Consider the following 17,224-nt stretch of genomic DNA (forward strand, 5'->3'; position numbering starts at 1 on the left):
TGGACAGGGCTTGGAGAAACCTGGTCTAGTGGAAGGTGTCCCTGCTCATGGTGGAACAAGATGAGCTTTAAGGTCCCTCCCATCCCAAACCACTCCAGGATTCTATGAACAAGGAGTCTCCTTGGAAAGCGTTCCCAGGGACCTTGGTCATTCCCTTGGAGGAAGGTGGTATTCCAGAATATCCTATGCAAACTCTGCTGTCTAACTGGAACTTTTGGGAGGAGGAACTGTGGTCTGAGGGAAAAGGAGCACACCTTTCCCAGTGATCCATGTATCCATATCCAGATTTGTGTGTGTACACACTGACATTTGTAGAGATGTGCATTTATAAAATCAAATACACAGGAATCTTTTCAGAAGAGCAAAGAGTGGGGGAAACTCCTTAAATCTTCCCCCAGGAAAAGAGGCTTTTACATGAGTCAGATCCTTCCACGTAGGGCACTTCTGTGAATCGGTGGGAGAAGGTCACATCCTGGGGCAGGAATGCCAGGGTGTTTCTAATCCAGGGCACTGAGCTGGCTGCAGACTCCTGGGCAGCTTCTCTTCTAACCCAGAGCCTGAAGGAAGCAGAGGAATTCTTTCCCAAAAGTGGGAGCAGCCTTACCCCTGTTGGGGAGGCAGCAGTTCCCAAGTTCCCAGTGATGCCATTCTATCCAAAGGTGTAACAAGCAGGAGTAAAGGTGTATCCTGAGCTCCTCTGCCCTTGGGCTGGGCTCCCTGCTGGGTGGATCTTGTGTCCCAGGTGTCTAAGAAGAATAGGAAGGTGTGTTTTCAGAGAGCTCAGCCCAAGAACAGCTAAGAAGACAAGATAATTCCTGAAGACGTGCCCTGCCCAGAGCTTGGATGGATATTTCACAGATATTTCAATGACACCCAAATTGCCAAGGGTAGATGAGTAACTCCAGTTATCCCAAAATAACCTTTGGTTTTCCTGTAGTTACTGACATGTATGCACAGGACAGTGGTGGAAACAATCCTAGCTATTTGTCATCTTGACCTTTCTCCCTATGGAAATAACGAAGCCTGACAGCTCCTATATTCCCAAAATGCTCGTTTTGCCAGCACAGACCTGGTCAGGGGGCTATCACATGGAAGTTTTCATCCCTGCTCATTTCCCTAGTGTGGAATAGAGTCTAGCCAAGGGCAGCCATGCCTTCCTTGATCATCATCCATCACCAGGGATAACTACTAGATGCTGTGGGATGCCAGCTTGGCTTGGACCTGGGATTACTGCCTAAACCAAGCCGTGGGATTTAAACTTCAAACTGTGGAATGGTCTGTAAGATATTGCTGATTTTAGGAAATGAGGTGTTTCCATGGGGTCTCTTGAGTAACCAAGCAAAGAACCCCAGTCAAGCAAAGCCTTTCTTCCCGCAGCATTAATGAATTCATTAATTACCTGCTCCCTTTCGAGGCCGCTCCGGCCGTAAGTGGTGGCGGAGGTTTAACATGATACATCGTTACTCAACAGCCGTTTTCTCCCTTCCTTTCCTTCTTCCTTTTGTTTCTCCTCTGCTGTTTTTTCCTCCATATTATCTTCAGACTGGTATCTTTCAGGACTGCCCCTCCACGCACAGCCCCTGGTTGGAGGCGAGCGGGTCTCCCCTTCCATCCACAAGCTGCGGCAGCACCGCCCACTGGGGCGCACCCAGTCCGCACCCCTGCCCCAGAACGCCCAGGCCCTGCAGCAGTTGGTGATCCAGCAGCAGCACCAGCAGTTCTTGGAGAAACACAAACAGCAATTCCAGCAGCAGCAGCTGCACATCAACAAGGTAGGAAGGATGTTTTCGATGGCTTTTTTCCCCGCGCTGTTTCGGGGTCTGGCGCGGTTCTGCCTCCTGCTTTCGTCCCGGGAGCTCTGGGAGGCACCACAACACCAGGAAATATTTGTGAGTGAAGTTATTCAGATTTACTGAAAGGCTGAGAGACTTAGGGGTGCTCACCCAGAGAAGAGAAGGCTCCAGGGAGAACTTAGAGCCCCTTCCAGGGCCTAAAGGGGCTCCAGGAGAGCTGGAGAAGGACTGAGGACAAGGGATGGAGAGACAGGACAAGGGGGAATGGCTTCCCACTGCCAGAGGGCAGGGTTAGATGGGATATTGGGAAGGAATTCTTGTCTATGAGGGTGGGGAGGCCCTGGCACAGGTTGCCCAGAGAAGCTGTGGCTGCCCCTGGATCCCTGGAAGTATCCAAGGCCAGGTTGGATGGGGCTTGGAGCAACCTGGGCTAGTGGAAGGTGTCCCTGCCTGTGGCAGGGGGTGGGATGAGATGCTCTTTAAGGTCCCTTCCAACCCAAACCATTCCATGATTTTTCACTGGAATTACCTTGGGAAGGAGCAGAGCTGTTCCCATCTCCAGTCCGTATTCTCCTTAACTCCAGCCCTGGGTAAAGCATTACAGTGTCCCATCCATTTCTTCTCCTGGAAAAGTGATGGCAGCGTGGCTGTGCGTCCTGCAGAGGTCGTTTGGAAGATGAATTAGATGTGATTCAGCAATTCCTTCGAGGAAAGCAAGCACTTTGTTTATCACCTGGCTTTCTGTAAATCACCTGGAGACCCTCAGGTGAACACTGCAAATCTCCTTCATCCCTGCACAGAGTTTTGGCTTTGTAGCCAAAATCACCTCTATTACAAGGAAGCAGAAAAAAAGCTGCTTTGAGATGATTGCATTGAGTAAATGTTAAAAAAGCAGAGTTTTAGGCTGTAGGAAGGTAAAACTCACCTGTTACACATGAGGGGTCTGATCACAAGCGGTGGGGATGGAGCTGGGCTGTTTTACCCAGCAGAGGGACTCTCCCAGGATTTTAGAGGCACGGGGTGTTCCTTCCAATGTAAAAGGGCTGTTGGGGACTTGAGAAATGGATCATCATCAGTGGGATATTTCATTCTGACTCCCATCCCTGGAAGTGTCCAAGGCCAGGTTGGAGCAACCTGGTTTTGTGGAAGGTGCCCCTGCCCATGGCAGGGAGTTGGAACTTGGAGTTCCTTCCCAACCCATACCATTCTGTGATTTTTTTCTGGTTTAAGGCTTTCTAAACACTCCTCTCAAGGAGTCCCAGTGGTGGCTTTCCTTAGGAAACCAGCAGTTCCAGTAGCAGGTTTGAGGCTCGGGAGGACAAGCCCGTGGGCTCGCTGCGCTTTCATTTATGGAGAGGCTTTCTCCAAATATTTTCACCGTTCCAGCCCTGTGAGAAAACACAGCTACCAAGAGCTGGATTCCAACATGAAAGAAGCCCCCAAAGCCCCCCTAGCCCGTTGTTTATGGGCTGGAGCCGGGGCAGGACGATTACACAAGGCACTGACGTCAATCCTGTCCTTCTGGAGCGCTGCCAGCACAGGCTGGGGGTGCCAGGCCTGGCCCCGGCTCAGCCCCTCACACCGGGAGCTGCTGCTGCCCCAGAAACCCCCTCACCCCCCTCCTGACACTGTACCAGGCCCGGGGTCATCGGATGTGGGGCACTGGCTTGGGATTCTTTGTCCAGGAATAAGTGTCAACTCCACAGTTTGAGGGTTTTCAAGGCTCTTCCCAAGCCTTGGCCGTGACGTAACCTCTGAGCTCATCCCGGCTTTCTCTTGGACCTCCCAGGAGCTCTGAATTCCGGCTTTGTTGGAGCTGGGATCTGTGGCATCCGTAGCAAAAGCAGGCAGAGGGGGCTTTAATTAAACTGATGGCAGAGGGGCCGTTCCCTGGGTTTGATTTATAGAAGGAATGAGTTAAAATCACTTCAGTACTAACACTGTGTGCGTGTGGCAAATTTATCCTGTGGGATAATATCCAAGTGCTGACATGGAAAAAGACTTTTCCCAGATGCAGGGATATTTTAAGACCCTCGTGTGTAGGAGAGTTAAGGGCACAACTAAAAATAAAATAATAGGTTATTTAATTTGTAACAGAACTGATAGCATTAATTTATTTATTTACTGATTTCCCATAAATAATACAAGGCTCTTCTCAATTCCATGTGATTTTTCCAAATTTTGAGATTTTGGCCTTGGGTGTCTGCAGCAGATGAAGTTTTTAAGGAGATTTGCAGCCAAAAGAAGTCTTGCTGTTTCCCGGAAGGCAACTAAGGAAAAATATGTTGATTTGCTTGAAATTAATAAGAACAATCAACATGAGGATCTGGCTGTGAAGCCTTGACATCCGAGGCTTTGGAACAGGGACTTGGAATTGGACAACTGAGGACAGGGAAGGAGGGGGCAGAGGGATGGGACAGAAGGAGGGCCAAGACTCCATGGGGTGACTGGAGGGGACATGAGGATCCCTTCCCATGTGGGGTGTAAAGTCCCCAGTCTGCCCCTGTCAGGTGCAGCTTGGGGATCACTTGAGTGTAGCAAATGTGGTTCATCCCACTTGGAGCTGACCTGCCCAGAGTGACTGCTCTGCTCAGAGCAAGGACCTCTCTGGAAAATGTGGGTCCCAGCCCTGCTCATCTTCTTGTCACCTGCTGGTGACGTTTGCTTTAAGGAGAGGATAAACTCACACACACAAAACCCCCGTGGAACGCCCCAGAAATGGGGACAGGAGACACTTGAGTGAGTGAAAAGAGCATTATTGAAGTTTCCAGCTGGGGTTTGAGACATTAAATGAGATTCTAGATAAGATACTGAATTACTTCTTGCTCAGATGTTTATCCCAGAGAAGCTGTGGCTGCCTCATCCCTGAAAGTGTCCAAGGCCAGGTTGGGCAGGGCACCCTGGGCTAGTGGAAGGTGTCCCTGCCCATGGCAGGAGGTGGAACTGGATGAGCTTTAAGGTCCTTCCCCCCCAAACTATTCTGGCATTCCATGATTCTAATTGACCTAATAATTCCCTCCCTTTTTGCATGTTTAATGTTCAAACCTAGAGGAGCACCAGGGGAGATTTTAGGTTGGATTTCAGGGAAAATTTCTTCCCTGGAAGGTTGGTCAGGCCCCGGCACAGGCTGCTCAGGGCAGTGGGGACTCCTGTCCCCATCCCTGGAGGTGTTCAGAAGATGTGTGGACGTGGACAGAAGCCAGCCCACCTTCCAGCACACCCCTCTCTCCACAAGGGTTTGACTCTTGGACGTATCTGACAGGTGAAATGGGCTTTTGATGTGATCTCTGAGCTTCTCCTCCCCTCAGAGAGCCCTGGATGAGCTGTATGGAAATGAGATGGTTTATCCTCAGCTTCGGAGGTGTGTGGGGTTGTTTTCAGCCTCCAGCCTGGATCTGTTGAGCTCTGAGGTCCCTCCCAACCCAAACCATGCTGTGAGTCTGGGATTTTTTTGTGGTAGGGGCTCTCCATCAAACTTTGATGAGTAACTAGATGTTTCTAACCTGTTCAGTAGCACCTTCCAAGTCTTCAGTGTCCCAAGAACTTACCACTGCAAAGAAGGAATAAATACGGATCGTTGGGCACGGTGGTACTTGGTCAAAAATTGGACTTCATGATCTTGGAGATATTTCCCAACCTTAACAATTCTGTGATTCTATTTCTCATATCTACTAGACAAACCTAATGCCAGCTGACATTTTACCAGCGAAGAAATGCAGCTTTTTTTTCCTCTCATGAAGAATTCCACAAAAAAAGGAAGAATTCTTTGCTTTTCCTTGTATTTATGACTTGACATTGCTATGCTTTTTTAAAAATTTCTGGGTTTTTTTGTATTTCCAAGGCGTAGAGGAGAAATCTCACCAACTGCATGGAGCCTTTTAAAAATGCTTGTGAGCAGAGATATCTCATTTATTCTGTAGTAAACTCGTTGCCTGCCCAGGGTTGGAGAGGCAGTGTCTTTAACAGGGTTTATGGTGGCAGTAGGTGACAGCCAGAGGCCACTGGGTATGGAAAAAGAGGAGTAACCTCATTGCAGAGGAAGCCAGAGAGCTAATTAAGGGAAGGAGGAGATATTTATGGTGCATTGTGTTCACTATTTCAAATATATTTAGGAGCATTCTCAAAGCTCCCTTTATATTCAGCCCCTTGCACTTTTATTACCTTCAATTTTAGATTGCATAAAATTTCACAAATGGAAGATTTTCAGGGAGTTTTAACAGGCCTGGGATGCAGATTTATATGGAATATGTTTTATATGGAATATGTTTTATATGGAATATGTTCATGACAAAGTGTTTTCTCTACAAAATTGTCCTTTAAAACAGGGTTGCAGCAGCTCAAAGTGGTGGCAGACCAAGAGATTCCCTTTGCATTTGGAGAGCAAAGGGAATGTTTGAAGTGTCCTTGGCATGGGCCACTTGATCTTTCAACCTTCATTGTGGTTTTCATTTAATTCTTCCATTTTCAAGGAGTAGGAATAATTTGAAACTTCTCAGGGATGACACTGCCTCTTGTTCCCATTAGATGTGACAGTGACATTGTAAGTTCTTTTCCCAGCAATTACCTCCTGCAGTTCAGAAGTTCAAAAGGTATTAAGTTCAAAGCTTGAGATCTTCGATCCAAGCAGAAAAAAAACCCACCAAGCAGCAGATGGTTTATGATGATTTAATTAACTTTAAAAGGGGTTATGTTCATCAAGCCTAAGAGAGCTTAAAGGACATGGATGGAAGAACCTTTAGCTTAACATGGTTTATTCGTTGTGTATTATAAGGAATGAAACTGGGAGGGCAGGGGGGGGCCTCCCAAAAATCCTGAAGAGGTTTGGATCACTGAGTCCATCGCTGAGTGCAATGTCCCTGCTCCAGCAGTTCCCAAGACCACATTTGATTGCCTTTTGAATGTCTCCAAGGATGGAGCCTCCAGAACCTCTATGAACAACCAGTTCAAGTGTTTGACCACCCTCACGGAAAAAACAAACAAACAAACGTTTTCTTATGTTCAGAAAGAATTCCATGGGTTTGGTTTTGTGCCCAAGGCCTCTTATCCCACCACCTGGGAGCACAACCCATCAGGGTCCCTTGGACTTAAGTATATCCATGTTTTTTTAAGTCTTGCCTGACCCTGGTGTTTCGTCCACCAAGGGTAGTAAGTCTTCCTTGCTCCAGACTTTCCCTCTGGTCTCAGGGTCCTGGGATTCCTGGTAAGAGGTATTAAGTGCCATGGCCCTTTTCCATGTCATGTGGATTTCCCTGGTCTTCCTTTCTTCTTTCCTGATGCCCTTCATGTCCTTTGCCAGATGCAGCTCTGGGTTGGCTTTGGCTTTCTTAACCCCAAGGGCTGGAGTTCTCACTCCTTGGGATGGATCTTTCTTGATCCTGTAGAATCCTTGAATCTTCCACATCTCCCGGACCCCTCTGATCCCCAGGGCTATATCTGCTTCCAGGCAGATCCCTGAAGAGGGCAAAGTCTGCTCTCTTGAAATCCAGGCTTGAGGTCCTGCCTTTTGCTCTGTTTCCTCCTCTCCAGATTTTCGGCTCCACCATCCACATGCTCCAGCCACACACCTTTGGAAAACCACTCCCCCGCTACCCTGGGCAGCCTGTTCCAGTGCCCGAGCAACCTATTTTCCCCGTATCCAATCTAAATGTACCCTGACACAGCTTGAGGCCATTTCCTCTTGTGCTGTCATTTGTTAGGTGGGAGAAGGGCCCAATCCCCCCCTGGCTCCACCCTCCCGTCTGAGAGTTGTCAGGACTCATCTTGGTCTGTCCACTTCATTTGGCATTTAAGCTCTTGTCTAACTCCAGATCCACACCAAGACACACAACTCCATGCGTTCCTGCCCCTCTTCCTTGCTTGACTTACATGGCAGAGCCTTTCTTCCTAAATTTGGGGGGGAAAAAAGGCTTAATTTCAGGTTTGAGCCACTGCTCTTCGAAGAGCGAGTAACTCCTCCTGCATGTGCTCAATAACCAGGTTTTGATTTAGCTTTATTAGATTTAAAATCAATATTGCCTTCCATCCCAGTGACCTAATCCTCATTAAACCTTGCCCTGACAGCTTTCAAAGTGCAGCACTTTCTTTATAAGCCTGTGAAACAGGGGCAGCCTGAGAGAGAGAGGAAATGGATTGGTTTTCCTATGCCAGAGTTAAAAACAGGTCACATTTGGGTTTTTTTTTTATTCCAAATAAAACTTATAAGCAGTCTGAGGTGGAGAACTGTGAATTTTATCTTGCCAATGAACTTATAAAGAGTCTGAGTGAATTATAGTGAAAATTAAATTGTTCCTTTCGGTTTAGGAGGTGCTTCTGGAGAAGTTTACTGTGTCTAGTTAGGAAGGTCTAGTTAGAACCAGGAGTTCGCTCTAAGCTGGGTGTCCTGAGACAGTGCAAGTTCTCAAGGAATCTTTATTCCAGCCTTACAGATAAAATTCAGGGAGCGATTCAAGGTGATGTTGAGCAAACAAGCAGCAAAAACCCTCTTAGAGGGGTTTGTGTCTCTTGTATTCTTTCAGAATTTAATTGCCAAACATCTTGATGGTTGTTATGAGTGGACGTGAATGGAGTGGGCACAAGAGGCTCTTATTTCTTCAGAAGGAAAACTAAGTGGAAAATAAGGGGGTGTCATTACCTGGGACACGGAATTTCAGAGCTCTTAATGCCAAGGTTGCCCTGACCTTTCCTTGGAGCGCTTGTTTCGTAAGACAAAGGCCATAATTCACAATTGCTCTTTTCAGGAGGCTGGAGAACAGAGTGAACTTTACCTGAGACGAGTTAAGGGTTTGTTTCTTGGTTCGTGTGCTTTCAGATTATATCCAAACCCAACGAGCCAGCCCGGCAGCACGAGAGCCACCCCGAGGAGACGGAGGAGGAGCTGCGGGAACACCAGGCCCTCCTGGAGGAGCCCTACGGCGACCGGGCCGCGGGCCAGAAGGAGGCCCCGGGACTGGCCAACGTGGTGCAGGTGAAGCAGGAACCCATCGAGAGCGATGAGGAGGAGGCAGAGCCTCAGCAGGAGCTGGAGCCCGGGCAGAGACAGGCGGAGCAGGAGCTGCTCTTCCGTCAGGTGAGCGCCCAAAACACCGCCCTGGCACTCGGGCCCTTGCAGGACATTGGTTGGGTCTTGGTGGTCACCTTGTGCTGCTCTAAAGGGAACCAGCTCGTGGCTGTGTATAGAATCCTGAGGTAAAATCAGGTGATTCCTTCCCTGGAATCAGCTCACAAGTCTCCCAGGGAGGAGAATCTAGATCATATGGAACACACAGTGTGTTTACAGCCACTGAGTCTCTTCTGGGGTTGTTTCTTTGGGAAGACAAAGTGTATCTTAGCATTTCTGAACTGCTTTCAGTAGAAATGGAATCCTACTAGCAGAGGATTTTATTTTGGTTTTATGTTGTAAAGCAGACTAGAGAAGGCCTGGGTAAAAGAGCAGGGGATGATGTGCAATGGAGCGTGTTCCTTCTGCAGAATTAGAGATCCTGGAGCCTCCAGCCAGGCTCCCTTTTGAGGGCAAGCACTGGAGGCCTGTGGATTGCAGGCGATGAATCTGATCACAAGGTACAAGCTGATCTCTGTCCCACAAGAATGTCATTGGAATGTTGCTCAGGGACTACATTTGCCCAGGAAAGCTGTGGCTGCCCTGTCCCTGGAAGTGTCCAAGGCCAGGTTGGATGGGGCTCGGAGCAACCTGGGCTAGTGGAAGGTGTCCCTGCCCATGGCAGGGGGTGGGACTGGATGAGCTTTAAGGTCCCAGCCCAAACCATTCTGGGATTCTGTAATTCTGTGTTGCTAATGATGGACCACAGTGATCCCAGTCCTCTGAAAGGGCAGCCTTAATCCTGAATCCATGAGTGCACCTGAGGAGTCTTTAAAATAGTCTTTGCCTCAAAGAGAGAGGGAATAAACAGAAGAAAGGGGTTGGAGTGTGAAAGACTGGAACAGCTCCCTCCTGCCCAGGAGCCTGTCCAACTGATGATGTGGCTGTGCAGAGAACCAGCTTGGTTGGAAGCTCCAACTCCAGCCTGGGATCTGGTTGAGCTGGATTCAATCCATGATCTGGAGCACTGCACTGTTAAACAGCCCAGTGCAGTGGGGTGGGAGCACAGGGGGAGGAAGATAAGGCCAGTTCTGGGGGAGGAAGGAGCTGCCTGTGCTGGCGCCCTCTCAGGTGCCCCAGGCCCAGGGCTGGGGTTCCACATGCTGTTCTTGCCTGACTTCGCTCTAGAAACCTCCACATCTTCATTTGCTGCGTGCAAGGGAAAGGAATCCAAGCCTCCAAACCTTAAAAACTCTAAAACACCCTTTTAGGAAGGCACTTTCAGCAACTCCTTGCTTCTCTTCCCCACAGCAAGCCCTTCTCCTGGAGCAGCAGCGGATCCACCAGCTGAGGAACTACCAGGCGTCGCTGGAGGCAGCCGGAATGCCCGTGTCCTTCGGGGGACACCGACCCCTGTCCCGGGCACAGTCCTCTCCAGCCTCAGCCACCTTCCCAATGTCCGTGCAGGAGCCCCCCACTAAGCCAAGGTTCACAACAGGTGAGGCTTTGGGGGGCTGCTTGGGCTGGGGTGACTGGTTTGCCTTAGGCTGGGCTTTGTTTACAAGGGCATGGAATGGCAGGACAAGAGGGAATGTCTTTACACCGAGAGGAAGGTTAAATGGGATGTTAGGAAAGAATTGTTCCCTGTGAGGCCCTGGCACAGGTTACCCAGAGAAGCTGTGGCTGCCCCATCCCTGGAAGTGTCCGAGGCCAGGTTGGAGCAACCTAGGCTAGTGAAAGGTGTCCCTGCCCATGGCAGGGGGGGTGGAACTGGATGATCTTAAAGGTCCCTTCCAACCCACTCTGGAATTTTATGATCCAAGATTAAAAACAGAATAATTCTCCCTGAATCCTGACAACCAACTTTCTCCCCGCCCCAAGATCCTTCCTGTCTCTTCAGTGCCCTTAGCAACAGCTGAAAGGGAATTTTCTGTGCAACTCTAAGCCCTGTGTTGGGTGATGAGGGATATTTTGGAGTCCGCCTTCTTCCCCAAATGTCAGGCTGTATTTTGTGAATGAACAATTTGCAACGTGCCAAGCGCCTTGGGAAAAGGGAAGGAGGGGAATAAATCCCAGAACATCCAAATGGGAGCGACTCGTGATTTTGTTTGCCTTCCCCTCATGCCTTTATTCCGTTTTTAACCCACACTTCTTGCATCACCCGGTGCTGTGAGTCGGGTTTATTTTCAGGCCCTGGTGGTGTAGTAATAGATAATGTTCAGGATGACTTTTCCTCAGCTGCAGGTGGGAAGTGTGTGCTGTCAGCCCTGTGAAAACCCGAGAAATGGCTCATTTTGACAAATCAGCCCTTTAATCTCTAATTTGTTGTTAATACTGAACCTTTGAATTGCAGCAAAACTGCATTTCCAGTTCTGGCCAGATGAAGAGATTTTGGCTTCTGCCAGGGATGCAACGAGTAGTCCCCTGGCTTAGGGTCAGAGCACATGAAACTTGAGCTTCTAACACGCTTAACCCCAAACCTTGGAGCTTTAAAAATGAGGAAACCTGACCCTGCTTGAAGAGATTATTCACCCCTTCCCTCCTCCTCCCCTCGTAGTGAAGTTACCTTGTCAGTCACCTACAAGACTCTGAACATACAACAACATTTCCTATCCCAGGCTGTGCATTTGGCTCAGATTTGCGCCTCTAAATTTCATTTCAAATCACAGGGAACAGGAAGAATGGAAATGTGAGGACGGGGCTTCTTGGAAAAGGTGCTGTTCCAATGTTAGGATTTCTTTTCCTTGGAGGCAGGGTTTAAAACAATTAAAAAAAGCTGGAATATCACATTGCTTTTATTTAGCACTGCACATTGTGATGATATGAAGGATGCTTAGTGTGGTTCACCTGTAAAATACCCTTTTCATGGCATTTATCCAGGTTAAACCTCCAAGGGCTGAATTTTTCCAGTGCTTTCCATCTCTGCATTTATGGAGGAGGGAAAACACAATAAATCACTGTCCAAGGGGGAAGTGTTGGGCATTCCCTGGCACTAATAAAGGTGCAAAGCATAAAGGTGAGACCTCTGTACCAGTCCTATAACTTTGGTCCCTCATAAAAGGTGAAGGACTGGTGTAATTACCCATCACTGCTTAAGGTTGGACTCAATGAGGTCTCCAACCTAGCTGATTCTGTGATTCTGTAACAGAGGCAGGAAGAAAGAGCCCAACTCTAGGGGTGTGGAAGGAGGGAGAAGGAAAGGAAAGGAATCTCAGCTGCTGAGCACGTGTGTGAGTGGAAGTGCCTCGTGTTTTCCTGGAGCTGTGCACGGTGTGTCGGAGATCATGGGTTTGGAGGTGGCTGCTAAAGCTTAATCACTGGGATTGAGCCACTCTTTGAAAGGCAGGAAATTAAAGTCTTGGGTATTTTTCAAAGTGCTCAAGCGCATCAGGCTGCTTCTTCCCTAGGAAAATCCATCTGGTTGATAAGTGGCTGCTTTGGAGACTGATCCTAACGGGCTTATGCGCTTTGGATTGCAGAGGAATGAGGGCTGGCATTGGTGTGATCATGTGGGGAGAGGGCTGGAAGAACCAAACCTCATTATTGACCCTAAGTAAGCCAACCAGGATCACTCTGCACACCACTGTGGCTCTTAAGAGATCAATTACTGTCTAACGGGCAAAGGAATTGTTCATCCCCTTCATGTTTGGGATATTATATAGAAATAATACAGTAACCTGAGGTTTTGTCTGAACAGAGTCACTCCAGACAGCTGGAAATTCGGGGGGGTTGGGATATTTTATTTTCCTGTCTCTCTCAGTGACAACACCTGAGACTTCAAAGGTACAGGGGAAAGAACCCGTAATACAGCTCTCAAACATGATGTCCATTACTCCACATCAAAGTGAAAGCTGTGCCCTTCCTGACTCCTCTGAGCAATCAGTTTGATGTCCCAGAGCATGACATTTAATTTTCCTTCCTCCCAGAAAGCCAGTCCTTGAACTTGCCCTCTCCAGATCAAGCAGCCCCGTGACTTTAATGAATCCTTGTGCCTGCCCTGTTCTACACACTTGAATAAGGATCCTCAGGTTGGGCTATTAATTTGCATAGCTCCAATTATCCAGTCTCTGATCTCCTGTAAAAATGGGTCCACAAATTATTCTGATGTTCTGCATTAAAGGGTTTTTCCTTTCTAATGGAGGCATTTATTCTCTCCTGTGCAGAGCAATATAATTATCTGAACCTCAAATCATATGTTTGTTCTGCCAAGAAAAGCCAGTTGGTTTTGCTTTAGTGCTGACCTTTAAAAATGATTGTTCTTGTGTCTGAACAGAGCCTTGCTTCCAGCACCACTTAATTTAACTTGTAACGGCCAATGGAGTTTTGTGTTTTAAGCTTAAATTGCCAAGATTCCCTTCATGTGTGTGCATGTGTGTGTGTTCAGCTGAGTGTCCCCAACCACAGGAAGGAACTGGGAACAGCTCCTGTCTTTCCAGTGGGTTGGTTTCTAGGAAAGAGGAACGATGAGTGACGTGCGATTAGAGCATAGAAGAGCTTCCCTGAGACACTGCTGTTGTCCTGGAACCCTTGGGAAAGGAGAAACTGTTGATCAGCCAGGTTCTGTAGAGGCCAGTTTTGTGGTGGGATAGAATCCCAGAATGGTTTGGGTTGGGAGGGACCTCAAAGCTCATCCTATCTCACCCCCTGCCATGGACAGGGACACCTTCCACTAGCCCAGGTTGCTCCAAGCCCCGTCCAACCTGGCCTTGGACACTTCCAGGGATCCAGGGGCAGCCACAGCTTCTCTGGACAACCTGTGCCAGGGCCTCCCCACCCTCCCAGGGAAGAATTCATTCCCAATATCCCATCTAAAAATCTCTTTTAGTTTAAGACCTTGCACTGGTTTAAATAAACTCAGACTGGGGTGAAAGCTTCTCCTCAGGTGAATTCAGGACTTGCCTTGGCCCAGCAGCTGGCTGTGATGTTTGATGCTGTGGATCAAACATGGGAGACCTCAAAAGATCTTTGCAGCAAGCCCTTCTTTCTTAAGTGACCTTTGGCTGACCCAGAGCCAACCAACTCCCCAGGGCTCTGTTCTCTCCCTGGAACTGAACATGGGTTGGGTTTTGTGGGCTGTTTTTTCCCTTTGCCCTCCCTCACCTCCAGCAAATCGAGCAGCTGCCAGGCCCCTGCCCTGAGGCTGGATACCTGAGAGCGACAGGCTTTGCTCAGAGGGAGAAGCCACATTTTTGCAGTGGCAGAACATGCCCACACTCAGTCAGGAGGTGGGATTGCAGCTGGAGCCGAGCCTGGCAATGTGCAGGAGCGTTAGGAACGTGCAGGAGCAGGGCCCTCAGCTCCGGGCTGCGTGTCCGGGGCTGTTCCCAGGGTCGGGTTCTTCACAAACCCCTTTTAACTCCCTGCGCTTGCCAATTGTGCTGTTTCTCCAGGCTTGAACTGGGAATGGGGAAGCCGGTGTAGGTGTGCTCATCTGGGATTTCCGAGGAGGGATACCAGCCAAAGCACATCCTGGAACACCTGCATCCATCCTGCCTTTAGAGGCTTTGGATTCTCAAGACTTGATTTCACAGAAATCATAGAAAACCTTGGGTGGGAAGGGACCTGAAAGCCCATCTAGTTTTTACTCCCTGCCATGGGCAGGGACACCTTCCACTAGCCCAGGTTGCTTCAACCTGACCTGGAACACTTCCAGGGATCCAGGGGCAGCCACAGCTTCTCTGGAAAAATCCATTCCGGTGCCTCACTGCCCTCACAGGGAAGGTTCCTTCCGAATATCCCATCTAACCCTGTCCTCTGGTAGTAGGAAGCCATTCCCTCTTGTCCTGTCTCTCCATCCCTTGTCCCTGGTCCCTCTCCAGCTCTCCTGGAGCCCCTTTAGGCCATGCAAGGGGCTCTCAGGTCTCCCTGGAGCCTTCTCTTCTCCAGGTGAACCCCCCAAGCTCTCCCAGCCTGGCTCCAGAACAGAGGGGCTCCAGCCCTTGGATCAACTTCATACTGTACTTTCAGACAGATATTTCTTGCAAGAAACCTTATTCTTTGAGGAAAAAACCCCAAACCAACTCCTTTTATTCTGTTTTCTGGAGCTTCTGGCTGAAGGGAAGGGTAAATTTGAACATTTGACTGTGTGTCTTTTGCTTGAGCAAAAAAATTACAGGTCATTTGTTCCTGGGATGTGGCTGGGGAGGACCTGCTGTTTTCCTCCAGCAGAACGTTGGCTTTGGAATCTCAACTCTCCTTCCAAAAGTGGACCCAGGCAACTGTGGAGCATGAATCAAAGTTGTCATGCCATAAATCCTTGGGAACGAGAGGGGATTTAGCTGCCTTACTCCCGCACTGAGATGAAACAACACTGCTAAATCCTTCATCTCGTGCTGAATAACGATGCCCAAGTGGGTGCTAATGACCTTAATTAGCATGTTGTCAAATAACGGTGATGCAGCGACTTCAGCACGAACCGTTTTATGAAACACGGTCCTGCCAACGACTTACTCCTTCTGCTTTTCAATCCCAAGCCCTGGAGTCATTTTAGCAGCAAGTAGGAGAGTCCCTCCTCTCCTCAAATGCAGTTCCTTCGCTGGCACGGAAGGGATGCTTTGGGGTGTCACCTCCTGCTGTCACTGTCACACCGTCAGGTGTTGGTGCTGGTTTCTTTGCCACAGCCATTGAGGGTTTCCAGAGGAAGGCACGGGTGCAGGTTTGGTGCTGTCTCAGAGCAGCACCTTGGATTTTCCCTTCTTGGAGCTCTGTGGCTTGGAGCCCAATGCCCAGTTTTGCTCTAGAGCTGTTGCGTTGAATAGAAAGTACAAACCGGGCTTCTTTCCCCCCATAAATCTGGCAAATTTGGGTGGCTTTTTTTTTTTTTACTGAGAGCAATTTTGGACCCTCTGTCCCAGGCCTCGTGTATGACACCTTGATGCTGAAGCACCAGTGTACCTGTGGAAACACCAACAGCCACCCGGAGCACGCGGGGAGGATCCAGAGCATCTGGTCCAGGCTCCAGGAGACGGGGCTGCGGGGCAAGTGTGAGGTAGGAAAAACACGGGAAAACACAGCAAAGGGGGGTGGTTGTGGTTCTTGTTATTGTCAATATATTGTCATTATGTGATTATATTAATATATTCTATGCTATATAATATATAGCTTATTAATTATATTGATATTATTGATATTGCTAATTACTATTCATTGATATATGCATTACTTATATTTATATTGTTGATATTATTAATTACTGTTCATTAATATTAATTACATTATTATATTATATGTGATATTTAAAATACATGCGGTGTATATTATAAATATAACATGTAATATAATGTATAGCATATATATTATCTATGAGATATATAATGTATAAATATTTTACATTTGTTGTTAAATTATATTACCATATTATATGCTATATAATGCATTGTACAGTGTATTATATAATTATATTAATATTCTAGTTATTATTAATTAATATTATATATTAGATATGATATATAAAATACATGATGTGTAGTGTACGTTATAAATATAATATATAATATAATATATAGAATATATATTGTATATTAAAAATCCATTCCGGTGCCTCACCACCCTCACACGGAAGAATTGATGATATAAATATATCAGTGTTATTATTATTATATGCTTTTATTATTAAATTACATTAGATGTTATTATATTACCATTATATAATTATATTAATATATTATATGCTATATAATATATAGCATATGAATTGTATTGCTGTTACTGCTATTATTAGTTACTATTCATAAGTATTAATTATATTACTATATTATATGTGATATTTAAATCTATTATGTACCATATATAGTATAAATATAATATTTAATATAATGTATAGAATCTATATTTTATATTAAATATAATATATAAGTATATTACTTTTATTATTATTAAATTATATTACCGTATGATATTCTATATAATACATTGTACTATGTATTATAGAATTATATTAGTAGTCTTAATTATTTTTAATTGATTATATTACTATATTAGATATTATGTATAAAATATGTGATGTGTAGTGTATGTTATAAATATACATAGAATATATATTCTATATGAAATATATGAATATGTCAATGTTACTGTTATTAAATTATATGCTTTTATTATTAAATTATATGCTGCTATTATTAGTATTAGCATTGTTATTAAGATCGATTCATAGCTGTTAATTAGAAATACCAGTGGTGATAAATAGGGCTCTACATGTGTGTTCCTCAGTTCTATAAGCTCTGAGGGACTGGATGCCCCGGGATAAACAGCTCTGGCAGCTCCTGTGCAGGAACATTCCCGAGCCGTCAGCTCAGCCTTCCACGCGGTGGCAGCATTGCCATTCCCTGCATTCCCTAACCCCCGGCATTGCCATTCCCTACATTCCCTAACCCCTGGCATTGCCATTGCATGC

The 17,224-nt window shown here is 46.9% G+C and overlaps 1 protein-coding gene across 6 annotated transcripts in view; it reads left to right on the forward strand.

The window, feature by feature from the left end:
• Window positions 1-17,224, forward strand: part of HDAC4 (histone deacetylase 4) — a 223,999-nt gene that overhangs the window by 139,778 nt on the left and 66,997 nt on the right. For 5 of the 6 annotated variants that reach the window (XM_032692521.1, XM_032692522.1, XM_032692524.1 and 2 more), the window contains 4 exons: window positions 1,543-1,772; window positions 8,602-8,859; window positions 10,141-10,327; window positions 15,684-15,817. In XM_032692521.1, the coding sequence (XP_032548412.1) occupies window positions 1,543-1,772; window positions 8,602-8,859; window positions 10,141-10,327; window positions 15,684-15,817 (809 nt within the window). The remainder of the gene's footprint in view (window positions 1-1,542; window positions 1,773-8,601; window positions 8,860-10,140; window positions 10,328-15,683; window positions 15,818-17,224) is intronic. The other variant, XM_032692526.1, reaches the window with a different exon arrangement.

Source organism: Chiroxiphia lanceolata, chromosome 7 (genome assembly GCF_009829145.1).
Source record: "Chiroxiphia lanceolata isolate bChiLan1 chromosome 7, bChiLan1.pri, whole genome shotgun sequence".
Classification (NCBI taxonomy): Eukaryota; Metazoa; Chordata; class Aves; order Passeriformes; family Pipridae; genus Chiroxiphia; species Chiroxiphia lanceolata.